The sequence below is a fragment of the Leptopilina heterotoma genome, unplaced genomic scaffold (assembly GCF_015476425.1).
Source record: "Leptopilina heterotoma isolate Lh14 unplaced genomic scaffold, ASM1547642v1 Lhet_65, whole genome shotgun sequence".
NCBI lineage: Eukaryota > Metazoa > Arthropoda > Insecta > Hymenoptera > Figitidae > Leptopilina > Leptopilina heterotoma.
This window is the reverse complement of record NW_025111152.1, coordinates 4545373-4566422: the sequence shown is the minus strand read 5'-3', so window position 1 is coordinate 4566422 and position 21050 is coordinate 4545373. Positions and strand designations below refer to the sequence as shown.

General features: G+C 25.3%; 1 protein-coding gene across 4 annotated transcripts in view; it reads right to left on the bottom strand.

Annotated features, from left to right (window-relative positions):
* The window catches only part of LOC122510014 (disks large 1 tumor suppressor protein), a 1103313-nt gene that overhangs the window by 274613 nt on the left and 807650 nt on the right, over positions 1–21050 (bottom strand). For 3 of the 4 annotated variants that reach the window (XM_043624398.1, XM_043624394.1, XM_043624397.1), the window contains exon 6: positions 10324–10359. The exons of the other annotated variant lie outside the window; for it this stretch is intronic. In XM_043624398.1, coding sequence (XP_043480333.1) covers positions 10324–10359 — 36 coding nt within the window. The remainder of the gene's footprint in view (positions 1–10323; positions 10360–21050) is intronic. 4 annotated transcript variants of the gene reach the window in all.

Below are 21050 nucleotides of genomic sequence, written 5' to 3'. Positions count from 1 at the left end.
GTACTCTCGAGCTGCTCGAGTTCGTTTTCTCGATTCACGAATGTACTCCATTTCGAACAGTGCACGTATACCGTTTATAGTTTACATTCGTAACTTTACGACCTTCCAGTTTCGACGTTGCATCCAAAAGTTTTGAATGTTTCCCCTAGAAATACCCAACTGTAAAAAGTAAATAAAAACAATGAAGTATTTTATTACAATTCTACATTTTTCAAACATAATTTCAACATATTTGTGATATTTTTCATTTACTTCAAACTCACAACATCTCTTGACATGAATAATGAAAAAAAATACTCCTTTGAATTTTTTTTTAATTCCTTTGCGAAAAGAAAGAAAGAAATTTTTTCCCAAGTGTTTACTGTATAGTGTATAGTACTGCGAGAAAAATAAAAAATACGTGTTTTATATGTGGGAGAAATTTTTAAAAACAGAAAACTTGTAAATTTTTCGACATTCATAGTATAGAACTTGAATATTTTACATTGAAAAGTAAAAGCTTTTTGAAATGTGAAAACATCGTACAACGAAAAATTTTCTCAACTTTTTTTTCTTGAAACAATTTCAATAGTGAAATGATGTTGACAAAGTAGGTGACATGTAGTCTAGGCAACGTTGTCGTATGTCTGTATTCATCCCAATTTCCGTCCTGCAACGACAACGTTTTGCATGGAAATTTCTTGTATCATGGATCGTTTGCATCTAAGCGTAAATTGGGAAACTTGCCTGTCAATGTTCGCTTCGTGAAGCACTCTAGTATAGTGTACGAGAGAGAAATAGAGAAAAAAAAACATTTTTATCCAACGTGGCACTAACATTTTTTTTACTTCAAATTTTAAATAGTATTTATCATAAAATTATGCGCAACTACACTGAGAAAAATGAAGTTGAACTCTGCAACGTTTTTAAAAACGAAAAATACAAACAAAATTTCGAGTTCATTTTATCTCTAATTTTTATGTGCCTTAATTTTTAAGAAATTAATTGTTAATAAATATTTTTTCCAGTGCACCTATCTTGAGGATATAAAAAAATGCAATCCCTGCGGCATTATAAAGGTGAGCAACAATTTAATTTTCGCTTTTCACGAAGGTCAACACCCTAATTTTTCTTCTATTAAGGGGACATTCCAGTTCAAAATGTCAAAAAAATGGATGGAATGGAATGTCCCCTTAATAGCGTTGCCACAGGTCAGAGAATTCAGGGAAAAGTCAGGGAACTTTATTAAAGTAAGTGGAAAAAATTGAATTTAGGAGAAGTTATAAATGATTGCAGAAATTCAATTATTTTCAAAAGTAATAAAATTCTATTGAAGAATTTTTAAAAATTCCCGTTAACATTTGAATTTATTTTTATAAATAATAAAATTCTTCTCTAAAATTCAATTATGTTAAAAAAATTTTTTAAATTCTCGTTAACATTTTAATTTATTTTTATGAATAATAAAATTCTTCTCCAAAATTCAATTATCTTCAAAATTTTTAATAAAATTCTTGGCAAAATTTCAATTACTTTCAATAATTTTCATCAATTGAATGATCCTCAATATCTACTATTTTACTAAAATTTTTCAAAAGAATTCAATTATTTAAAAAAAAAATTTTTTAAATTCTACACAAAATTTTAATTATTTTAACAAATTAATAAAAATTTCACAGGAATTTCATTATTTACAAATTTTATTATAAATTTCTTCGCAATAATTCAATTATTTTCATAAATAATCAAATTTTTACAGAAATTCAATTATTTTCATGAATAATAAAACTCATCATAGAATTTCAATTATTTTTAATACAATTTTAATCGAATTCCTCAAAGAATATAATTATTCTTGAAAATTTTATTAAAATTCGTACAACCAATTCAATTAGGTATTTAAAATTTTGTTAAAAAAATTATAATGATAATTCAATTTTAAGAAAATTCAAATATTCAATATATTATTTATTTTTGTATTTAAATAATAGAATTCTCGTAGAATTTTCTAAAAAAAATTGATATAAAAATAAATTTCAGTTAAAATTTTAGATAATAATTGAATTTATTAAAAGCATTGTAGCATGAATTTTTAGAAAAAATGGAATTTTCGAATAATCGAAATTTCGTAAAATTGAATTGTTAACAAATGGATTAAAAAATTCTCAAAGAAGTTAAAAAAAAATTATTTAAAATAATTTTGAAAAGGTTTTAAAAATAAAATCTTTGAAAATTTGAATTTTTCATACTTTTAACAAAGCATTCTGTAGAATTAATTTTTTTGAAAAAATTAAATTGAATTTTTTTGAAATTATTTGAAATTGTTATTTTCTAAAATATATTTAATGAAAGAATTTTCGAATAATCGACATTTTGTAAAATTAATTTGTAAACATTGCGTTCCATTTCGTAAACAAATGGATTTAAAAATTCTCGAGGTTTTGCAAAAATTATTAAAAATAATTCATAATTAATTTCTTACGAAGAATTTTAATAAAATTTTGGAAAATTATCACATTTTTCAAAGAATTTACTTAAAATTGAATTAAAAATCCTGTTTAATTGAAATCCTGTGAAGAATTTTATTATTTAGGAGAATAATTGAATCCTTACAACGAATTTTTATTATACATTTCTATTTAAATAATTGAAATCCTGTGAAGAATTTTATTATTTATGAAAATAATTGAATTCCTGCAACGAATTTTATTACATTTTTTTTAAATAATTGAATTCTTTTGAGAAATTTTATTAAAATAGTAGTTTGAAAATATTTGAATTTCAACGAAGAATTTCATTATTTGTGAAATGTTATTGAATTCTTGCAAAAAATTTTTGAAAATAATTACATTTTTCTAGGAATTTATTTAAATTTTCAAATTGTATTAAAAATAATTGAAATCCTATGAAAATTTTTATTAATTTTATTTTTAAAAATAATTGAATTCTTGCGAAGGATTTTATTAATATATTTTTTCAATAATTTAATTTCTTTTTAAACATTGTATGTAAATTTAAATTATTAAAGGTTGTTTTATTTAATAATAAATTAAATTCTATTAATAGACTAATTTTACAATTAAAAAAATTTCTAAATAAATGTAATAGAACACTTGTTTGAGTATCTAATAATTTTTAAAATGAATGAGAATATTCTTTAGGGTCAGGAAGAAGACAACATTTTTTCTGAAAATCAGGGAAAAATGAAATTAATATTTTGTGGCAACCCTGATTAATATATTTGATATACCTATACATTTTAAACATATTTTAAAATATATTTGTCCTACTTTTAATTCTGATGTCAGCGTATTAGAATTCTTTTTTCTCCTCTCATAATTGTTGCGTCTCTTTCTCTTATGCAATCATACAACACAAATGCGATTTGTTAGAAAATAAAAATTACTTTTGTTTCCGTAAAAATGTCACAAGGGAACATCCATTAGTATTATCGACAGACAATGACGAAATTGTAATACCTGTGGAGCGGAAAAGAATAATTACTCATAATATGCGGGCGGAGGAACATTAATACACATTTCATATAATATAATATATATATACTATATAGAATACTGGAAATGCGTATGTCGCTTTGCGAATACCGCGAAATTGTGATGGATCGTTATTCACATCCTGGGTTGGTATTTATCGGAAAAGCATTTTACAATTCTCTTTTTTTTTAGAAAATTGCAACAAAAAAAATTTTCTATTATACTATTTTTTTTTATTTTCGCAAGTGAATGATGGATAAGATTTTATAGATTTTTAATTACTTTTGGTATATAAAACAAAAAAAAAATTTTTCAACAAGACACAAGCAGACTTTTCTCTTGAAGTTGATTAATAGTTTATGGTTTTCTATTCGGGGCGGTGAGGGAAAATTGTTTTGGCGAAAATTCCTTAATGACGATCGAGTATATTTCAGAATTTGTTTGCATGATTTATTGTCAATTTTTAAAGTTTTTACATTCACTATGTATGATAAAGCATTGTTTTAAAATAGAAATATTATTTCAAATACGTTTGTTATACTTTTCCTACTTTGTGTACATAATTTCGCTGATTTAGAGAATAGATGCTTAATTTTTTATAAGTTGTAATATTTGTCATTTTCTTCAGTTTTTAAATTTATAATCTTTTGAATTAACAATTTTTTTACTTAAAAATAAATTGATATAATTGATAGCGTCCAAAAGATGATTATTTGAAAATTGAAACAATAATAAAAATATTTTTTAAAAAATCAATGATATATTCCTATATTTTGAAAAAAAGTTCAAACGAAAGTCTGGTAAATATAACGAAAAAATAATGATAAAGAATATTTTTTTTAAGAATGAAGCAAAGTATTTTGTTTAATGATAAAAGTAATTGAAGCGATACAATCTTATGAGAGATTGACTCCTGGAAAATGTTACCGGTCCGACTTCAAAGTATTTCCAAAATTTAATTATTTTCGTGTTCTCAATATTCGGCTAAGAGTGGGGCTTGGCGGGTTGAATCGCGGGGTCGATGAAAAGTGCGATTGATTAATTTATTAATTGACTTTCGCAATTCATCGACACGGGATCAACAGCGGCTACGCTCTCACGTGCCGGCCGAGGACACGAAAGGTAGTTCTTTTCTTAAATTCAAATTTATTTAAAAATTCAGTTTATTATTTTTTGTTTTGTAAAATATGTGTTTCTTTTTGTGTTAAATATAAAGTGTGGCCGTTAATGACCATTGGATACGGATTTAATAAAATGAAGATAATTATTTATAATATTGGACGAATATGGTGACTTGGAAGTCGGAACCGGTCGGGAAACCAAAATCTTCCTCAACAGAACGACCGTAATTAATAAAGTGGCCCTGGAGATTTCAGGTGCACAAATTTATAAATTTTGATAATTAAAATTAAATTATTATTTAAAAATGTCTATGTCTGATGGTATAAAAGAAAGAGAGTGATTTTAGTCGTGTGATGAATTGCGAATTATTCTTTTTAATTATTTTGTTTATTAATTTATTATTTTGATTGATTTCTTTTTAAATATTGTTATTTGGATGTGCGTATGTTTGTGTGTCTATTTGTCATTTTATTTTCTATACTTGTATAAATCCCTGACGTCAGGCCTATTTGAATTAAACTTTTGACGGAAATATACATTTTATTTCTTTTTGTAAATTATTTGTGTGTTTATTAATCGAGTATTTTGTATTTTGTGCAATTTCATTGTTTTATTTTATTATTTTAAATTCTTTGTTTTATAATTTTTATTGTTTTTGTATTTTGTATTGTCGCGGTTTTTATTTATTTTCATGAAATAAGAAAATCGTTACATAATGGAAGTGACAATAAATATAGTATAAATATAATAGTGATGTTAAAGTAAGAAGAACGATAAAAATGACCATAAATTGAGAATGGGAAGGGAATAAAAAAGAAATGAGTTTGTTTTTTTCTTTTTTTTCTGCTGTTCTTTATTGAAGGGGTCGAAAAAGTGGACTGTATGAATGACATTTGCCCTTGGGATCGAAAATATAGGGAGGTGATAATAATTTGTAATCCGTCTCTCGACAACTAATCCCAGCAATTTGTGGCTGTACAAGTAGAGGGAAGAAATGATGATACAGAAAAGATACTTCCGGCTAGATATTTGTAGTTGATAAAGGGCGAGACTGCTTGACAGAAAAGATTATTCCAAGGAGAGTGCTCTTGTCTAAATTAAATATTGACATTCAGAATTTTCTTTTTCTGATGTTCGATTCGAATGGTAAATTAATCGTGTTTTTTTGCTACGGAGCAAATCAAATATGAAAGAACAGTATTTAATAATAAATTTTTATATTTATTGTTGTAGTACAACTACACTGAATTTTTAATAAATAGTTTAGTTATTATTTTCGTAAAATAGCATTCAATCTAAAACAGTTTAGTAATCAGTCCAAAACTAGAAGCAGGCCTCGTATTCAGTGAAAAAAATCCTTTTTGTCCTTTTTCGACTATTTTGTTATTAAAATATATATTTAAAAAAAATAAATTCTTAATTGCGAACGATCTTGCTAAATATGATTATAATTACTATTATTTATTAATACGATTGATATGTTGAACGAAAATTGAAAATTTTCTAGCTATAGTGAATCTAATAAAGTAAATTTTTCACCTTTAGAGAGTAAAAGATTTTTAGAAATTTTCCTTTTTGAAGAGTACTAAAACTAGTCTTTCATCGGCAATGAAAAAGGCAAAGGGGAAGTTTAATTGACAAAACTTGACAATTCCCAAAAGTCACTCGTACCCATTTGATCATTTTCATCCTACGTATGGTATATAGCAAGAGATTCATAGCAACTCTAATTCGATTTGTAGCCGCTCGAATTTTGTCGGTCATGTTTCATCTACTGACATTCGAGAAGAGAGATCTCTGCAGCCTCTGCGAATTGTATGAAGCGAGGCATAACATATGATATGAATATTGAGTCTGGCAAATTGAGTAGTACTTCATCTTTAAAAAGTTTGGAAAATTTTTCTCTTCTATACCTATAACTTTGCCAACCACTATTTTACGAAAGAGTGCGGTTTAGCCAAGAAAAATAAATCATATCGGAAAAAATTGTCACCAACTATAATTTTTTTCCCCCTTTCAAATAAAATTCCAATTGAAAGCATATTCCGAAAACGCAATCAAGTGGAAGTAAACATAAAACAATTTTAAAAAATGTTTCTCTCTCTCTCTCGAGAATTGAATACATAATGTATTCACACTTTCTGTATATATCTCTTCAAATGAAAAATGTAGATACATTCCTTTTATTCCCATACACTTGAAATCGTAATTCAATTAAGGGGATCGTTTTCGTTTCAAAAGAACATTGCTTTTATAGAAGCGTCTCTTCTCTGATATTTTAAACATAAGATGGTGTCCTAACAGGAAGGGTACATTTGTAAGTGTCAACTGTTGTATCTTTTCTGTCGTCCAATAAAAATGTCCCCATAACTTTTACTCCTGATTGCTGACTTATTCACACACGAAATATTTCCCACCACAAAACACGACTCTCGATTTATTTTACTCCCATCACGCTCGCATTTGTTTTCTTGGAAAAATTACTTGAGGGATTAGAAGACAAAGTTTACTTTAACCAAAAAAATAAATAAATTTGAAAAAATGGCATTTTTTCAAGAAAAAGTCTAGCGTAAATTTGTTGTGAACATCAAATAATTAGTATTGCTATATATAAAAAAAGAAAGTTCGCCTTTACGCTATCCCCACTTTTTACACATTGCGCGCGCATCAAGTCTTTTCATGGAAAAAATAGAGTAACTCTTACTATTTACTTCAGTATAAAATCCAAACTGTCTGGAACTTCTACGCACTTCTGTTTTGCAACTTTTACTATTTTCGGAGTAAATTTTGCTACGTTTGAAGTGCATTTTACTTATTTTTACAAAAATGTACTTCGAACGTAGCAATTTTTACTGTCGAAAATAGTAAACATTTGTAGAAATGAGAAGTTTCTTAGTTTACTTTTTACTGTCAAATTATAGTAAAAGTTGCTATTTTCGAATTTTTCCTTGTTCTTTTACACTCACGGAGAAAAATCGAATTTAAAAACAGTAATAATTAGATTGATTAATGGAAATTTTTACTATTTTGTGAATAACTTTTCACCAACTTAGATTTAAAGAGATAAATTAATAGTACCTAAATAAATAAATATTCGAAAAAGTAAATTGAAAATATAAACTAAAGATACAATTTGAAAATGTAATTAAAAAAACTGTCTCAAAAATACAAATTGAAATTAAAAAAAAATGTGAATTTCTAATTACTCGATGAAGGGTTTATAAATCACTGTTTTCATTAATTAACAGTGAGTAATAGAAGTTTTGAACGATACTAACTATCGAGTTTCAAAGTTGGTGCCTAGTTTCTGAAATCGTCGTTAATTCCCAATGCTTATTAACGACCGTTAACGACCAAATCGATTCAGACTTGGCCAAATTACGTAAGAAACTTAGCGCGACTTGTCGTTGGCTGCTTGAGCAGCCAAATGTCGAGCGTCGCTTAGTGCGATTGCCGAAGTTAGTGTGATTAATTTCGAGTTAAATTAGATTGCGAGCGAGAGAGAGAGGGAGACAGAGAGAATATTTACCACGTGTAGAAGAATTCGCTAAGTTTGCGAAACGTGATTCGTTCTCTCTTCTGTTCCCTAATTTTCATTCAATTGTCGGCAATCAAGAAGAAGGAGAAGAACCTTTCCTTTAAATCTAATAATCTCATTTAAAGATCGAAAAGAAAATGTTTTCCATCCCCTTTGAAAATTTCGAAAAATAGATTTCTCTCATTTCAATAACTATCGTAAAGTCAATTTTTTAAAATCATTTTTTCAAAAATTGATTATAGAAAATTGTATTGGCTCGAGATTAAAAAATTGAATCAATAAATCAAATATATTTTGTGAAAATAATTACAATAACTATTATTCAAAGATTGTTTAAATAAATTATTATTGTTATTTACTAACTTTTTATACAATTCACCTTAATACAGTCTTTTTTTAATTATGCAATTTACCTAATTAGTTTCGGCTTTTTTCCTAATTAAGCAAATTACCAAACTTTAATTATAAATTCCGCTGCAGATAAAAAAGAAAATTATTATTTAAACCATTTTTATGCAAATTGTGGTTGTTATTTATTAATTTTTTACAGAATTGTTTAAATAATAATTTTATTTTTAATCTAAATCGGAGGCATTAGATAGTTCGACTTTTTTCGACTTGTTTCAAAAATTTTATAAATTTGTATTAAAAATAATTGTTTTTTTTAAATATTTCATTTAAATGTTTGATAATCAAATGTATGTATATTACTAGAAAATTATATTTTTAAAATTTTTAATCAAAATTCTTCAGAAAATTGATTAGTTTTTTAAATTATCTAAACATTTTTTTAAGAAACTCAATTATTTTAAAAGAAGTATGGAAAAACCATACCTATATTTTCATTTTTGCAATTAAATTCTTCAAAAACTTGATCATTTTTTAAAATATTTTCCAAAAATTCTTTCAATTTTATCTAATTTTTTAAAATTTAATTATTTTAAACACTTATGGTAATAATTTTTAATTAATTAATAATTCACCTTAATAACTTTAGAAAGAAATTACAATTATTTTATTAAAAAAAATTAACTTTCATACACGGAGAGAAAATATATATTACATTTTGTAAAAGTATTTTACAATTTGGGGAACAAGTGCAACAAATAGAAATTTTGACATATAGAAAATACTGAACAGTGAAAGAAATAATATGAAATTTAGAAAAGTTATATTAAAATTTAACTAAAATTCTTAAATTTCACATAAGTTTTTTTAAAGTTTATATCAAAATTTCGCTTTGTCGCATTTTTTCCCCAAATTGTGAAATACTTTTACAAAATTTAATATAATGTCCTCTTCGTGTATTTAAATAACTGAATTCTCGAAAAACTTTTTGATAATTATTAAAAATAAATAAATAATTTGATTTTGAGAAGAAATTTAGTCGAAAATTCTTGAAAATAATTAAATTTTGTAAGGATTGCTTATCTAAATTTTTAGAAAAACCTCATTAAATTTCAGAATTTAAAAAATTTAATTTTCTGAAGAGTAAAAAATATTTTGTGCAACACCTGTAAGGAAAGTAATACTTTGCATGCCTGTAAAGTATGCGCAAAACAGTACTTTGCTGCACTAGTGCGGCAAAGAGCTTACTTTGCTGCACTAGTGCGGCAAAGTGGTTATTTTGCTGCACTAGTGCGGCAAAGTTCTTAAACTTTTGGTTTTTTTTTGGTGATATACATAAGTATTTGTTTTCTATTTGTAGAATACCTGTTTTTTACAGTAATATACGCGTAAAAAACCACGAATATTAAGTGCGGTAACATACGTTCCAAACCCTGCTAAATAGTACGTATGTTGGCGTCAACTAGCGTTTCCAAACAGCTTTTTTTATCAAAACCAAAAGGTGTTGCACAAAGTACTGTGTGCAACACGTACGAAAGAAGATTTTCCAACTTCGTGCAAATTGCTGCCCTCGCTTCGCTCGGGACAGCAAACTTTGCACTCGTCGGAAAACAGCTTCTTTCTGTACTTGTTGCACAATATACTATTGTTGTTTTATTTTTCGAATAGGAAAATTTTGTTCAGTGACTGAAAATCGCGATTAGATTTGGTGCAAAAATTGAATAGATGTAAAATTTGTATTGCTTGACTACCTCTGATGATTTCTGATAAAGCGAAATTTTTTTTTGTCAACAAGATATAAAATCGTTTTTTTTTTTTTTTTACAAATTTTGTGTTACTTACATGTCTCGTGTCCCCAGCGAGAAGTGGAGTGTTTGCCTGTAACAATGTTCTTCTCGTTAAAACCGAAATTTCTTTTTTTTATCAAAAATATTTCGCATTAACAGTGAAAAACATTCCGCATGCTCTTCAAATTCTCGTGCAAAGTTGCAATTCAAATCTAAAATTTCTACGTTTTTTTTTTTTGAAATCTACAAAACAGAATTTAAAAAAAAATAAAGTTCTAACCCAATAAACGTGCACCGAAATAGACAATTTAGTCATTTTTCTATTACTAATTGTTTATGAGAAGAATAAACCTGAAGCTTATTCAAACTAAAACACGGCTTAATATTTAAATAATTAAAGTATTATTTATAAAGAAATTTTTTTCGATTCTCGGTAGATGATGGGAAAAATTATTTCAAATTAAAGTATTATTATAAATATAACTTAGTAGAATTATTATTAAACTTAGAAAAATATAAAATTAAATAGTATATAGAGTAAATAAAATATGAAATAATTAAGTAAATAATTAAACTGTTTTAAAAAACGTACAATATAAAATAAAATTCTTTTAATATTTTGAACGTTCAAGCGAACGAAATTTCTTTCTTGAGTAAATAGTTTTAATAATTTACTGAATAAAATAGAAAATAATGTAAACTTAACATTTTTATTTAGTTACGAATTAATTTTTTCAATAAAATAATTTTCTAATATTCTAAGTAATTTTTTTGATATTTTTTCAATGAAGTACGAATTAAATGAAGTAACAAAAAATGTCCTTTATTCGAATGTTCGAAATTTTAGGATCCTGAAATAAATAATTAACAACAAAATAACTTTGATTTAAATGTATATTACAAAAAATAAAAAAAATGTTAATAAATTGAATTACTATTATATTGAAATAATATGAAAAGTAACATTAGGTAGTAAAAATAAAAAATGAAATTCTCCAACTCTGCAAAATGTTGAAAAGAAAACATGTGTCATAAATCTTGTTCGGGGAATTCTTGCGCTCTACTATATATATATATATATATATATTTTTGCAATTGTTTAATTCTTGGGAAAATATCTGGTTCGAGGCAATATAATATACACATAGGGGGGCGACAATATTATGATAAAACAGTGCCAAACTGTGTGTCTGTATTATGTTTAAAAGCGAACATATTACGTTTGGGCTGTTGTCTGAAAATACATGACGTGGAAACTTGCCTCTTGACCAAAAATAAGTGGCCCTGAACCGATCTTGGATATTAGCTTCATTTACCGTAATGGCAATAAAAAATGATTTAATGTAAAAACACCCTGCTGGATAAAAAATCACATAAAAATGAAAAAAAAAGAAAAGAACATTTTTTTATTCTTTTATTTTTTTAAAATTCTGTTTATATTTTAGTTATCTTCTTTCTAACAAATAACATTTATTTTGACCAAATACAACTTTTTTGTAACAAATAACGAAGCAAATAAATATCATATAAAATTATCAGTTAGAATGTTTGCTAGACAGAATTTTATTAGATAGAATTTTCATGCAGTTGATTTTAAAAATTGTAATATTTTAAATTAACTATACTAATTTGAATGTTCTTTCATTCTTTCATTCACTTTTTCTGGTTTCTGCCCCTCACACTCTGAAGTTGTCTTTTGTTTATACTTTTGTTTTTTGTTAACTTTCGATAGAAAATAGAAATCATCAGAATTTTTTTTACTTCTTTTCATTAAAAGACTAAAATTTTGTTAAATATTATGTTTTGTCAAATTGAAATTATTTTTGTTCTTTACTTCTAAAAAAATTAGAAAATTATTAAACAACTGTGATTAAGAAATAGAAAATTTATTTATTTTCCATTATTTTCTATTTCAATCACAATTTTTTTATGAAAATTATTATTTTGTTTTATAAAAAGAAGAAAAATATTTGCACAATTTATATTTTAATCTTATCTTTGGAACAGGATTTTCCACAGGAATTAAGACATTCAAAAATTCAAAATTCAAACCTTTTTTTAATTAAACAACTTATAAAAGTATTGTTTATAAAACATGAATATATCAATTTCTTCATGTTTTCTAATAATCGAAGATGACCGAGAGATAAAATCATTATTTTACATTATAAGAATATTGTTACCGTAACTTCATCAAAATTATTTTCATCATTTTAATTCAATTATTATTTTCTAGAATTTTAAATTATTTTTTATGAAAATAATAATTGAATTCCTTGCGTGAAATTTTAATTATTTTATGAATATAATTAAATGTTTGCGCAGTATTTCAATAAAATTTTTTATAATTGAATTCTTTTGAAAAATTTTAGTAGATATTATAAAAATCATTGAATTGAGGAAAATTTTTGAAATTTTTGCCGAGAATTTTTTCAATATTTTTTTATTATTATTATTTTATTATTATTATTTTATTATTTATGAAAATAATTGAAAACCTACATACCTATAGAATTTTATTATTTATGAAAATAATTGAATTCCTGGTTAAAAAAATGTTATTCTTCATGAAAATAATTGAATTATTGCGAAGAAATTTATAAAAAATTTATAAATAATAGAATTCCTCTGAAATTTTTATTATTTAATTCATTCATTTAAAATTGTCATTTTCTAAAATTTCAAATTAAATTTTTTTTTAAATAATTGAATTCGTTTTGGGAAATATTTTATTAAAATCGTAGATATTGAAAATCATTAAAATTAGAAAAATTTTTGATAATAATTTAACTTTGGAGAAGAATTTTGTTATTTATAAAGATAATTGGGATTTTTACGAGAATTTTTTTCAAGATTTGAACATAGTTGAATTTAATAAGAAGAATTTTATTTTTTTTTAAAGAATTTTTGCAATTGTTTTTAAATTCTACAAAATTGAATTTTTTTTGAGTATTTTCAACAAAAATTTAAATTAGAAAATTTTCAAATTTTATTATTTTTAAAATTGATAATTTTATTTAAAAAAGGTAGTAAGAAGTTAGCCGCGCGATTTGTTGCTAGTTAACTATTAACTACTTATAATAATTTGAATGTTCTTTCATTCTTTCATTCATTCACTTTTTCTGTCCCTCACACTCTGAAGTTGTCTTTTGTTTATACTTTTGTTTTTTGTTAACTTTAGATAGATTATTTATAGATTGAATATTTTATTATGTTATAATTATTTTTATTTTATAATTAATTCAAAATTGAAATGACAAATAGAAATCATCAGAATTTTTTTTACTTCTTTTCATTAAAAGACTAAAATTTTGTTTTAAATTGATTAATTTTAAATTGTATAGTGAAAAGTTTTTAACAGAATATAAGGTCACCGACTTCTTTTTTATCAGAATCTTCATTTGATTGAAGTTTTATTTAGCAGTCTTTTTATTTAAAAGATATGCTGACTAATCAAATTACATTTTTTTTAAATATAAAGACTATTAATTGGAACTTCAATCAATTGAATATTCTGATAAATCAAAATTCTGTGATTTTATGTTCAGTTAAGTAAAATTTTTACTATTTAAAAATTCGCGCTAATTTAAAATAGAAAATTTTTAAACCAAAGCTATATGAAAATTCTATTCAATAAATATTCATTCAAATAATTTGTATGTGATATTCATGCGCATTCAAATAACATTTGTTTGAACTAAATAAAATTTATTTATAAGTAATAAAGTTTATTTGCAGAAAATAAAAAATATAGTGGCCTCTGAGAAAAATATATCTTCTTCCTTGGTGTAGGACTAGTGCTAAAAAAGTTAACGATTAAAAAATTAATTTTTCGATAATTTAGTAAATTCGAGTTCGTTTACAGTTTGATAGAAATATTGAATTATTGTTTCTATGATTTTCAAGGACATAAAAGTCTAGTTGGCAACTCTTTTTCATCAACCCTAGTCCCTAAAGGATTGTCTGACACTCCTAATTGGAATTTGTTGAAACTCGAACCAATTTCTTCTTCTTGACACCAAATCCGTTTTGCCTCTTCAGACATTCTCTCCTTCTCTGTCATTTTTCACTTTCAACCACAACTGTGTTTAAATTATTCGCATCAATTCTGTTGCGATTTTCGAACCTTTTTTGTAAAAGATTTATAACAAAACATTTCCATTAACAATGAAAGAACATTTTTTGAAAATATTGAATTAAATATATAATTTTCTTTTGCAATTGTACCAAGAAATATGTTTTTAACAAACTTTAGTATATTCGTCTGTATATAGCGAAGATCTAGATTGAAACAAAATATGGTTGATTCAAATAAATATTTTTCTCCGTGTGGTATATTTAATTAAGTGGAAATATTTCCTCCTTTTTTTCTAGCTCTCTCATACAACGACCGGAAACTCTTTATAGAATTTTGTTTAATAAGATAAATGAAATTTTTTAATTTAAAAAAGTATATTAGAATTAAAATATCGAAGAATTACTTGAAAGAAAAGTAATTTACGTTTAATTACTTTACAAAGAGTAGTAAACAATCAAGCATTTGATAATGAAAACCAAATACTACGCAGTTAACCGGAAGATAATGAGAATTTCCTAGGGAAAGTAGTGGTAGTAGTAGAGAGGGAGAGAGAGAGAAAGAGAAAAAAAACATCAGCAGTTTCTTGAAAAGCTGAAACGCAAGTCACAAAGGAGAAGAGTAAATTAAAACAGCTTTTTCTCCATACCAGAGAATTTCAGTAACGTTCTGCTTGACGTGGACTTAAAATCATTTAAAGCATTTCTAGAAACTGTGTATTCTTATTTCTCTTTGAATTCGATTTTTTATGGACGATTCTTTTTAGAAAGTAACATTTTCGATGAGTTGATTAAGTTTATAAAATCTTACTCGATAAACTAACTTCTTGCAGATTTTTTCAAATTCTTAAACATTTTTTTAAAAGAACAGTCTGAAACTATAATGTTTCTTCTATTATTGTATGCATTTTTTAAAGTTTTAGTCTGCAGCTTTCTACTCATTAATTTAAATCAGTGAATTCTTTTTTTACTATTATTCATATTTAGAATCTTGTTAGAAATATTCACATCAATTTCTTTTTCAAAAATATTACAAATATATATTCATGTGACAGGAAAAATATGTAAAAAATTGAAATAGCCTTTTTTCGAGTGAATTTATAATTAAATTTACGAATAAATTTTTATTTAAATAAAAAGAGATATTTATTCTTAACAGCAGAATTTTTCCGAGACGTATGTTTGTTCTTGGAATAACGACAATTGTTAATTGTATTTATATTTATTCGTACGTTTCAGGGACTTGTAAAGTGATAAAGAAGTGAGAGGCGTAACTAACTTGTAATAAATTATAACGGGAAACACATTTAAAGTATAACTTCTTTTCCATAACTCATGGGAAAACCTTGCAATCTTTTTTTACACCTTAGAAACAGTTTGACTAATCACTCGTTTTAATATGTTTGTGATTTGTAAATTTAAATATTTTATTTTTGTATTGCGTTTATTTATGGTTTTTAATTTATTGACGTGATGTTTATTTTGTTGACTTTAACTAGTGACCTGATGATGGTGGCGAACCTGACCACCGAAACGTCGTCTATTTCATAAGAAAGTAAAAGAGTGTTTTTCTTTTACCTTTTATATACGTCTTCCAAAAATCGAAAAAATTAATTTATTAAATAATTGTGGAAGAATTTACTAAATATTTAAGTATCATTAATATTTTTATTCATTTCTATTAATAGCTAATATTTTGACTTTACTTTTGTATTATTCTCAAAAGTATAATAATAAAATTCTTCTCTGAAATTCAATTATTTTCAAAAGTTTCACACAATTCGCAGTGATTTTCAATATTGACTATTTTAATAAAATTTTCCAAAGGATTCAATTATTTAAAAAAAATTTTAATAAAATTCTACGCAAACAATTAATTATTTTTATAAATAATAAAAATTTCCCAGGGATTCAATTATTTACAAATTCTCAATAATTCAATTATTTTCATAATTAATAAAATTTTTTTTAAGAATCCAATTATTATCATAAACAATAATAAAACTCATTGCAGAATTTAAATTATTTTTAAATATAAGGGAAGTGTTCCGGTTGTGGGCACCCTTTTGTTTTTGCCTCATAACATTTGTCCATGTGCATATTATACAAATATATGTGTACGAATTTAAAGCTAGAGGTCTAAGGTGACTGTCAGTGAAGGAATTAAATTGATTCCTTTAAATAAAAAAGTTTTATTAGAAATTTAGTGAAATGGGAATTTTTTAACAAAAAAAATTTTGTACCCGGTTGTGGGCACCCTTGAAAAATCCGCTAAAAATGGAAAAATATTAAAGGAAACCAACACAAATAAAGAAGAAATGAAAGTTTCTTTATTTTAAGAGACTTTGCCGGGATAAAGAACAAAAATGATGACACGTTTTCACACTATGCTCATCGCTAACAAAAGCATAATGCTTGCATGTGAAGTAGCTAGTACGCATACCATAACGCACTTCTAATGCACTGAACGACTATATTCATCGCATTTAATGGAGTTTGCGGCTGTCACTTTCCTTGGCAGAAAGTTTAGATAGATGAGACAGTAGTCCTCATCATTGTCAGATGGTAGAGCCTCCTTAACATAAAGGTGCCCACAACCGGGAATGACAGTCATTTTTTAAAAAGACCAACACATTTTGTGATGCAGGATTTTGGTTAAACACGAAGGTAAATCACAAAATATAATGACAATACTGCAAGAAAAAAATTAAACCCTTTTTTTCTGAACGAATCTACACCCATATGTTGCTCTTCGAAAACAATACAAAATTACTTTTTTATTTATTTAATGCAGATTTTTTTTATTATGCTCACAGCTATTACACAAATGCATATATTTGTTTCGTTATCAATACGAAAAGTCCGTATTGTCAACGAACACGACTTGCAATACTTAGATCAGTAAAGTCTGCTTGCCGTCAAAGTTTACGTAGGGGTGCCCACAACCGGAGGGTGCCCACAACCGGCGCACTTCCCCTACAATTCTAATCGAATTCTTCAAAAAATTTAATTATTTTAAAAAAATTTATTAAAATCCGTTAAAAGAATTTAATTATTTAAAAATTTGTTGATAAAATTCTTTATGAGAATTTAATTTTGAGAATAATATTCAATTATTCAAAAAATTATTTATTTTTGTAGTTAAATAATATGTAAATAATTGAAATAAATATTTAAATAATTGAATTATAGTAGAATTTTATAATAAAAATTGATTTAAAAATTAATTTCAGTTAAAATTTTAGATATTGAATATTAAAAGCTTTATAGTGTGAATTTATAGAAATAATTGAATTTTAAAAAGGTTTCAAATTCAAATCTTTGAAAATCTGAATTTTTCATTCTTTTAACTAACAATTCTGTAGATAGAATTAATTATTTGAAAAAGTTTAAGTTAATTTTTTTTTAAATAATTTGAAGTTTTTATTTTCTAATATATATTTAATAATTATTGAAGAATTTCCGCATAATGGAAATTTTGTAAAATTGAATAATATTAAATATAATGATTTTATTACTCTGTCATTTTTAATTATTATAAGTTATTGAATTTATAATTTTTGAAAATCACAACTCCTACGGAAAAATAATAATGATTAAATATTTATTTACAAAAGAAGTTATTGATGTTTTCGAATAATTTTACAATTAAAGAAATTCGTAAATAAATGTAATAGAATATTTTTTTGAGTAACTAATTATTTTTAGAGTGAATTAGAATTTTCTTTAGGGTCAGGGAAAAAGTCAAAATTTTGTTTGAAAATCAGGGAAAAGAGAAGGAAAAATAAAATAAAATTTTTGTGGCAAGCCTGTATTAGTTATTATTTTGATTTTCGTTTTTTATTACCTTTTTTGTTATTACTTTTATCTCATCCGTATTTTCTAAATTATGATTATTATTATTGTGATTATTATAATTATAATGAAAAAATTTTTTTTTAATCCCTTAATGATTATAATTATTATTAAAAATGCCATTTAACGCGTTCCACAGGGCAGAATTTATGAAAACCTTTTTCTAAATACATTTCTGTTTATTTCAATTTTTTTTATCGGAAATTCTTATTTCAATTTAATAAACAATCTCTTTATTTTTAATAACTATATGTCCCTCAAGAGGGGCGTATTTTTTCCTGCAACGTCGCTTTTCGCTGTCTCTCCTACATAAAAGTGAGGTTTTCATCGCCTCATGTGATATAGTTTTCGTTTCCTCTTTCTTGGATTCAATCTCGGCTATTTCCCAAAGGACCAGACTTTACTGGGCAAAAAAAAAAATGAATGAAAAACGCTAAAAACTTATAAAAATTAGCAACAATTGACACGATATTTTTTTATTTTACACGATTCGGAGAATTGTTTACAAAATATCTTAATCTATAGTCAAATTTTATGTCCCTGAAATCACCGTCGAAAACTATTATTTTGGGGTTTTGCAAATGAAATTGTCACTAATTTTGATATCTAATATTTATCTATAGGGAGTTTGATAATTTTTCAGAGATTTTTTTAAAATTAAAACGAATGAAAAAATTATTTTATTCTTTTCGTTTCTCGAAAAAAATAGTTTTCTTCTGCACTCAGTGACTTGAAATTTTCAGAATTATTTTTATTTTTATTATAATAAATATAATCGAATTTTCATTTGCATTTCCTGAAGTTACTGTTTTAACTTGAAATATTTTTTAAAAATTAAATGCAAAAGAAGAAATAATTTTTAGTTTCTTGGAAAATGGAAAGATAAAATTTTTTGGCGCCTAGAGTCGACTTCACTGTGTGAATAAAATGTATTTTTCGACGAATTCTTTTATCGAGAGAAATTTCTTATTCCTCCTACACACATTATAAAGTGAATCGACGAGTCAAGATTGGAATAGAAGGGGGAAATTACGATGCTTGTTTTATAGTGTTTTTTTTCTGTTCTGTTTTTGCCTTTTCGGAGTAAGCAAAAGAAAAGTAAAGCTGCCAAGCGTTTGCAGCTCAGGAAACTTTTTCCCTTGGATGGACGACTAACTCCGTTTGCATCGGTCTCTTTTGCGACGAACGCTCACTTGAATGGTAATTAATTATACGAACCAACTGCCGCGACGACCATCGTCGAGGCGTCGTCGTCGTCGTCGTCCTCGCTGCTCACGCGTCAACTTGATTCGCGAGCGGTGGATTATAAAATTCAATTAGCTTTTACGTGTGGCTACTTTTTGACGCGATAAAAATTCATAGAGAAAAAATATATATTCCTCACATTTTCTACCACTCGCACTCTCTCATTATTAAAATCTTCATTATTTATATTTTCCGTATTTATTTCATATTTTTATGGCTCATTTTTCTAAAAGTGCCACTTTTGTACTTAAATTTTTCAATCTCAGGCTTTGCACTCGTTAGTACATGAAAAATTATCAAAAAGCAGCTTTGAGGCTGAAAAAGAAGCTTTCAAGCTGGGAAAAGTAGCAAAAAAGTAGCTATCGAAAATTTAACGAATAAAAATTATCCCAAAAGGTAAAAACGATATGACAACTTCAATTTGTAGAAAAATGTTTCAAAAAGAGATGATTTTATTAATAATAAAAAATATTTTTTCTTTTTACTAATATTTACATTTTACAATGTTAAAATTACTTATGAAATAGTGAATATATTCTTCAAAATCTTAATAGGACTCATTTTAAAGATAATTAAAATGTAATTTTTTCCTTAAAATTCCGTGAGTCGCAAAAAACTACAATATATGTGAAAAAAATGTTAATAATTTTTTTGTAACAAAAATAATTTTCATAATTAAAAACGTATTTTACGCAATTTTCCTGGCAAATCTGATCATCTTTGTATATTTTAAAGTCAGTTTTTAGTACCAATAAAAATCATTTTTCAAACTTTATTGCAAGACTTTGAGGGGATTAACGCCCTAAAGTAAACTTTGATTAGTTAAAATTTTTTACAATTTTTTTTTACTTTCTATTAATAATTTATTAAATTGATTACTTTTTCAACTTTCACATGTTTGATTGACACTGAACCAACTGAGCCACTTTTGTATGTATATATAATATTTTATTTGATCCAAATAAAGTTTATTTGAAACAAATAAAAAATTTAGTTGGCTCTGAGTCAAATCTATCTTTTTTCCGGTGGTGTATTTAGTATTTTAATTAATAGGCGACAAATTTAAAATCAAACTAATAAATAAACCTAACAATTACATAAGTTTACCTAATAATTAAAATAAATTGAAAAAATTACTAAAATTGAATAATTTAAAATATTATTAGACTGCAAGATTAATATTATTATGCGTTATACCTAAAAATTGGCTAGGGATTAAAAAGCGAATTAAATTTAAAAGTTTTTATTAACTAACAATTTTTGTTTTCTATTGAAAACATACACTTGGAAACTTTTTTCCCCCCTGCTTTGAGTTATTAAACTTTTTACTCATTTTCGAATTTCAGATGGAAATAATTAAAAACTACAAAAGTTAAGAAGCAATAAATTTTGCAGATGATAAAAATTTAAACAAAATATTTGTATAGTCCCAAAAGTAAAATATGAATTCAATTTAAAATTTTTCAAAGCGACTCTTTATACTTATATTGTTGGCACAACTTCTTAAAAGTTCATATAACTGAAGAGGGGCGAAAAGCTTTACGCCCGATAAAATATGAATCGTTTTTCCCAGCTCTTCTATTTTTTTTCTTCTTCTTCGCAGTTCTC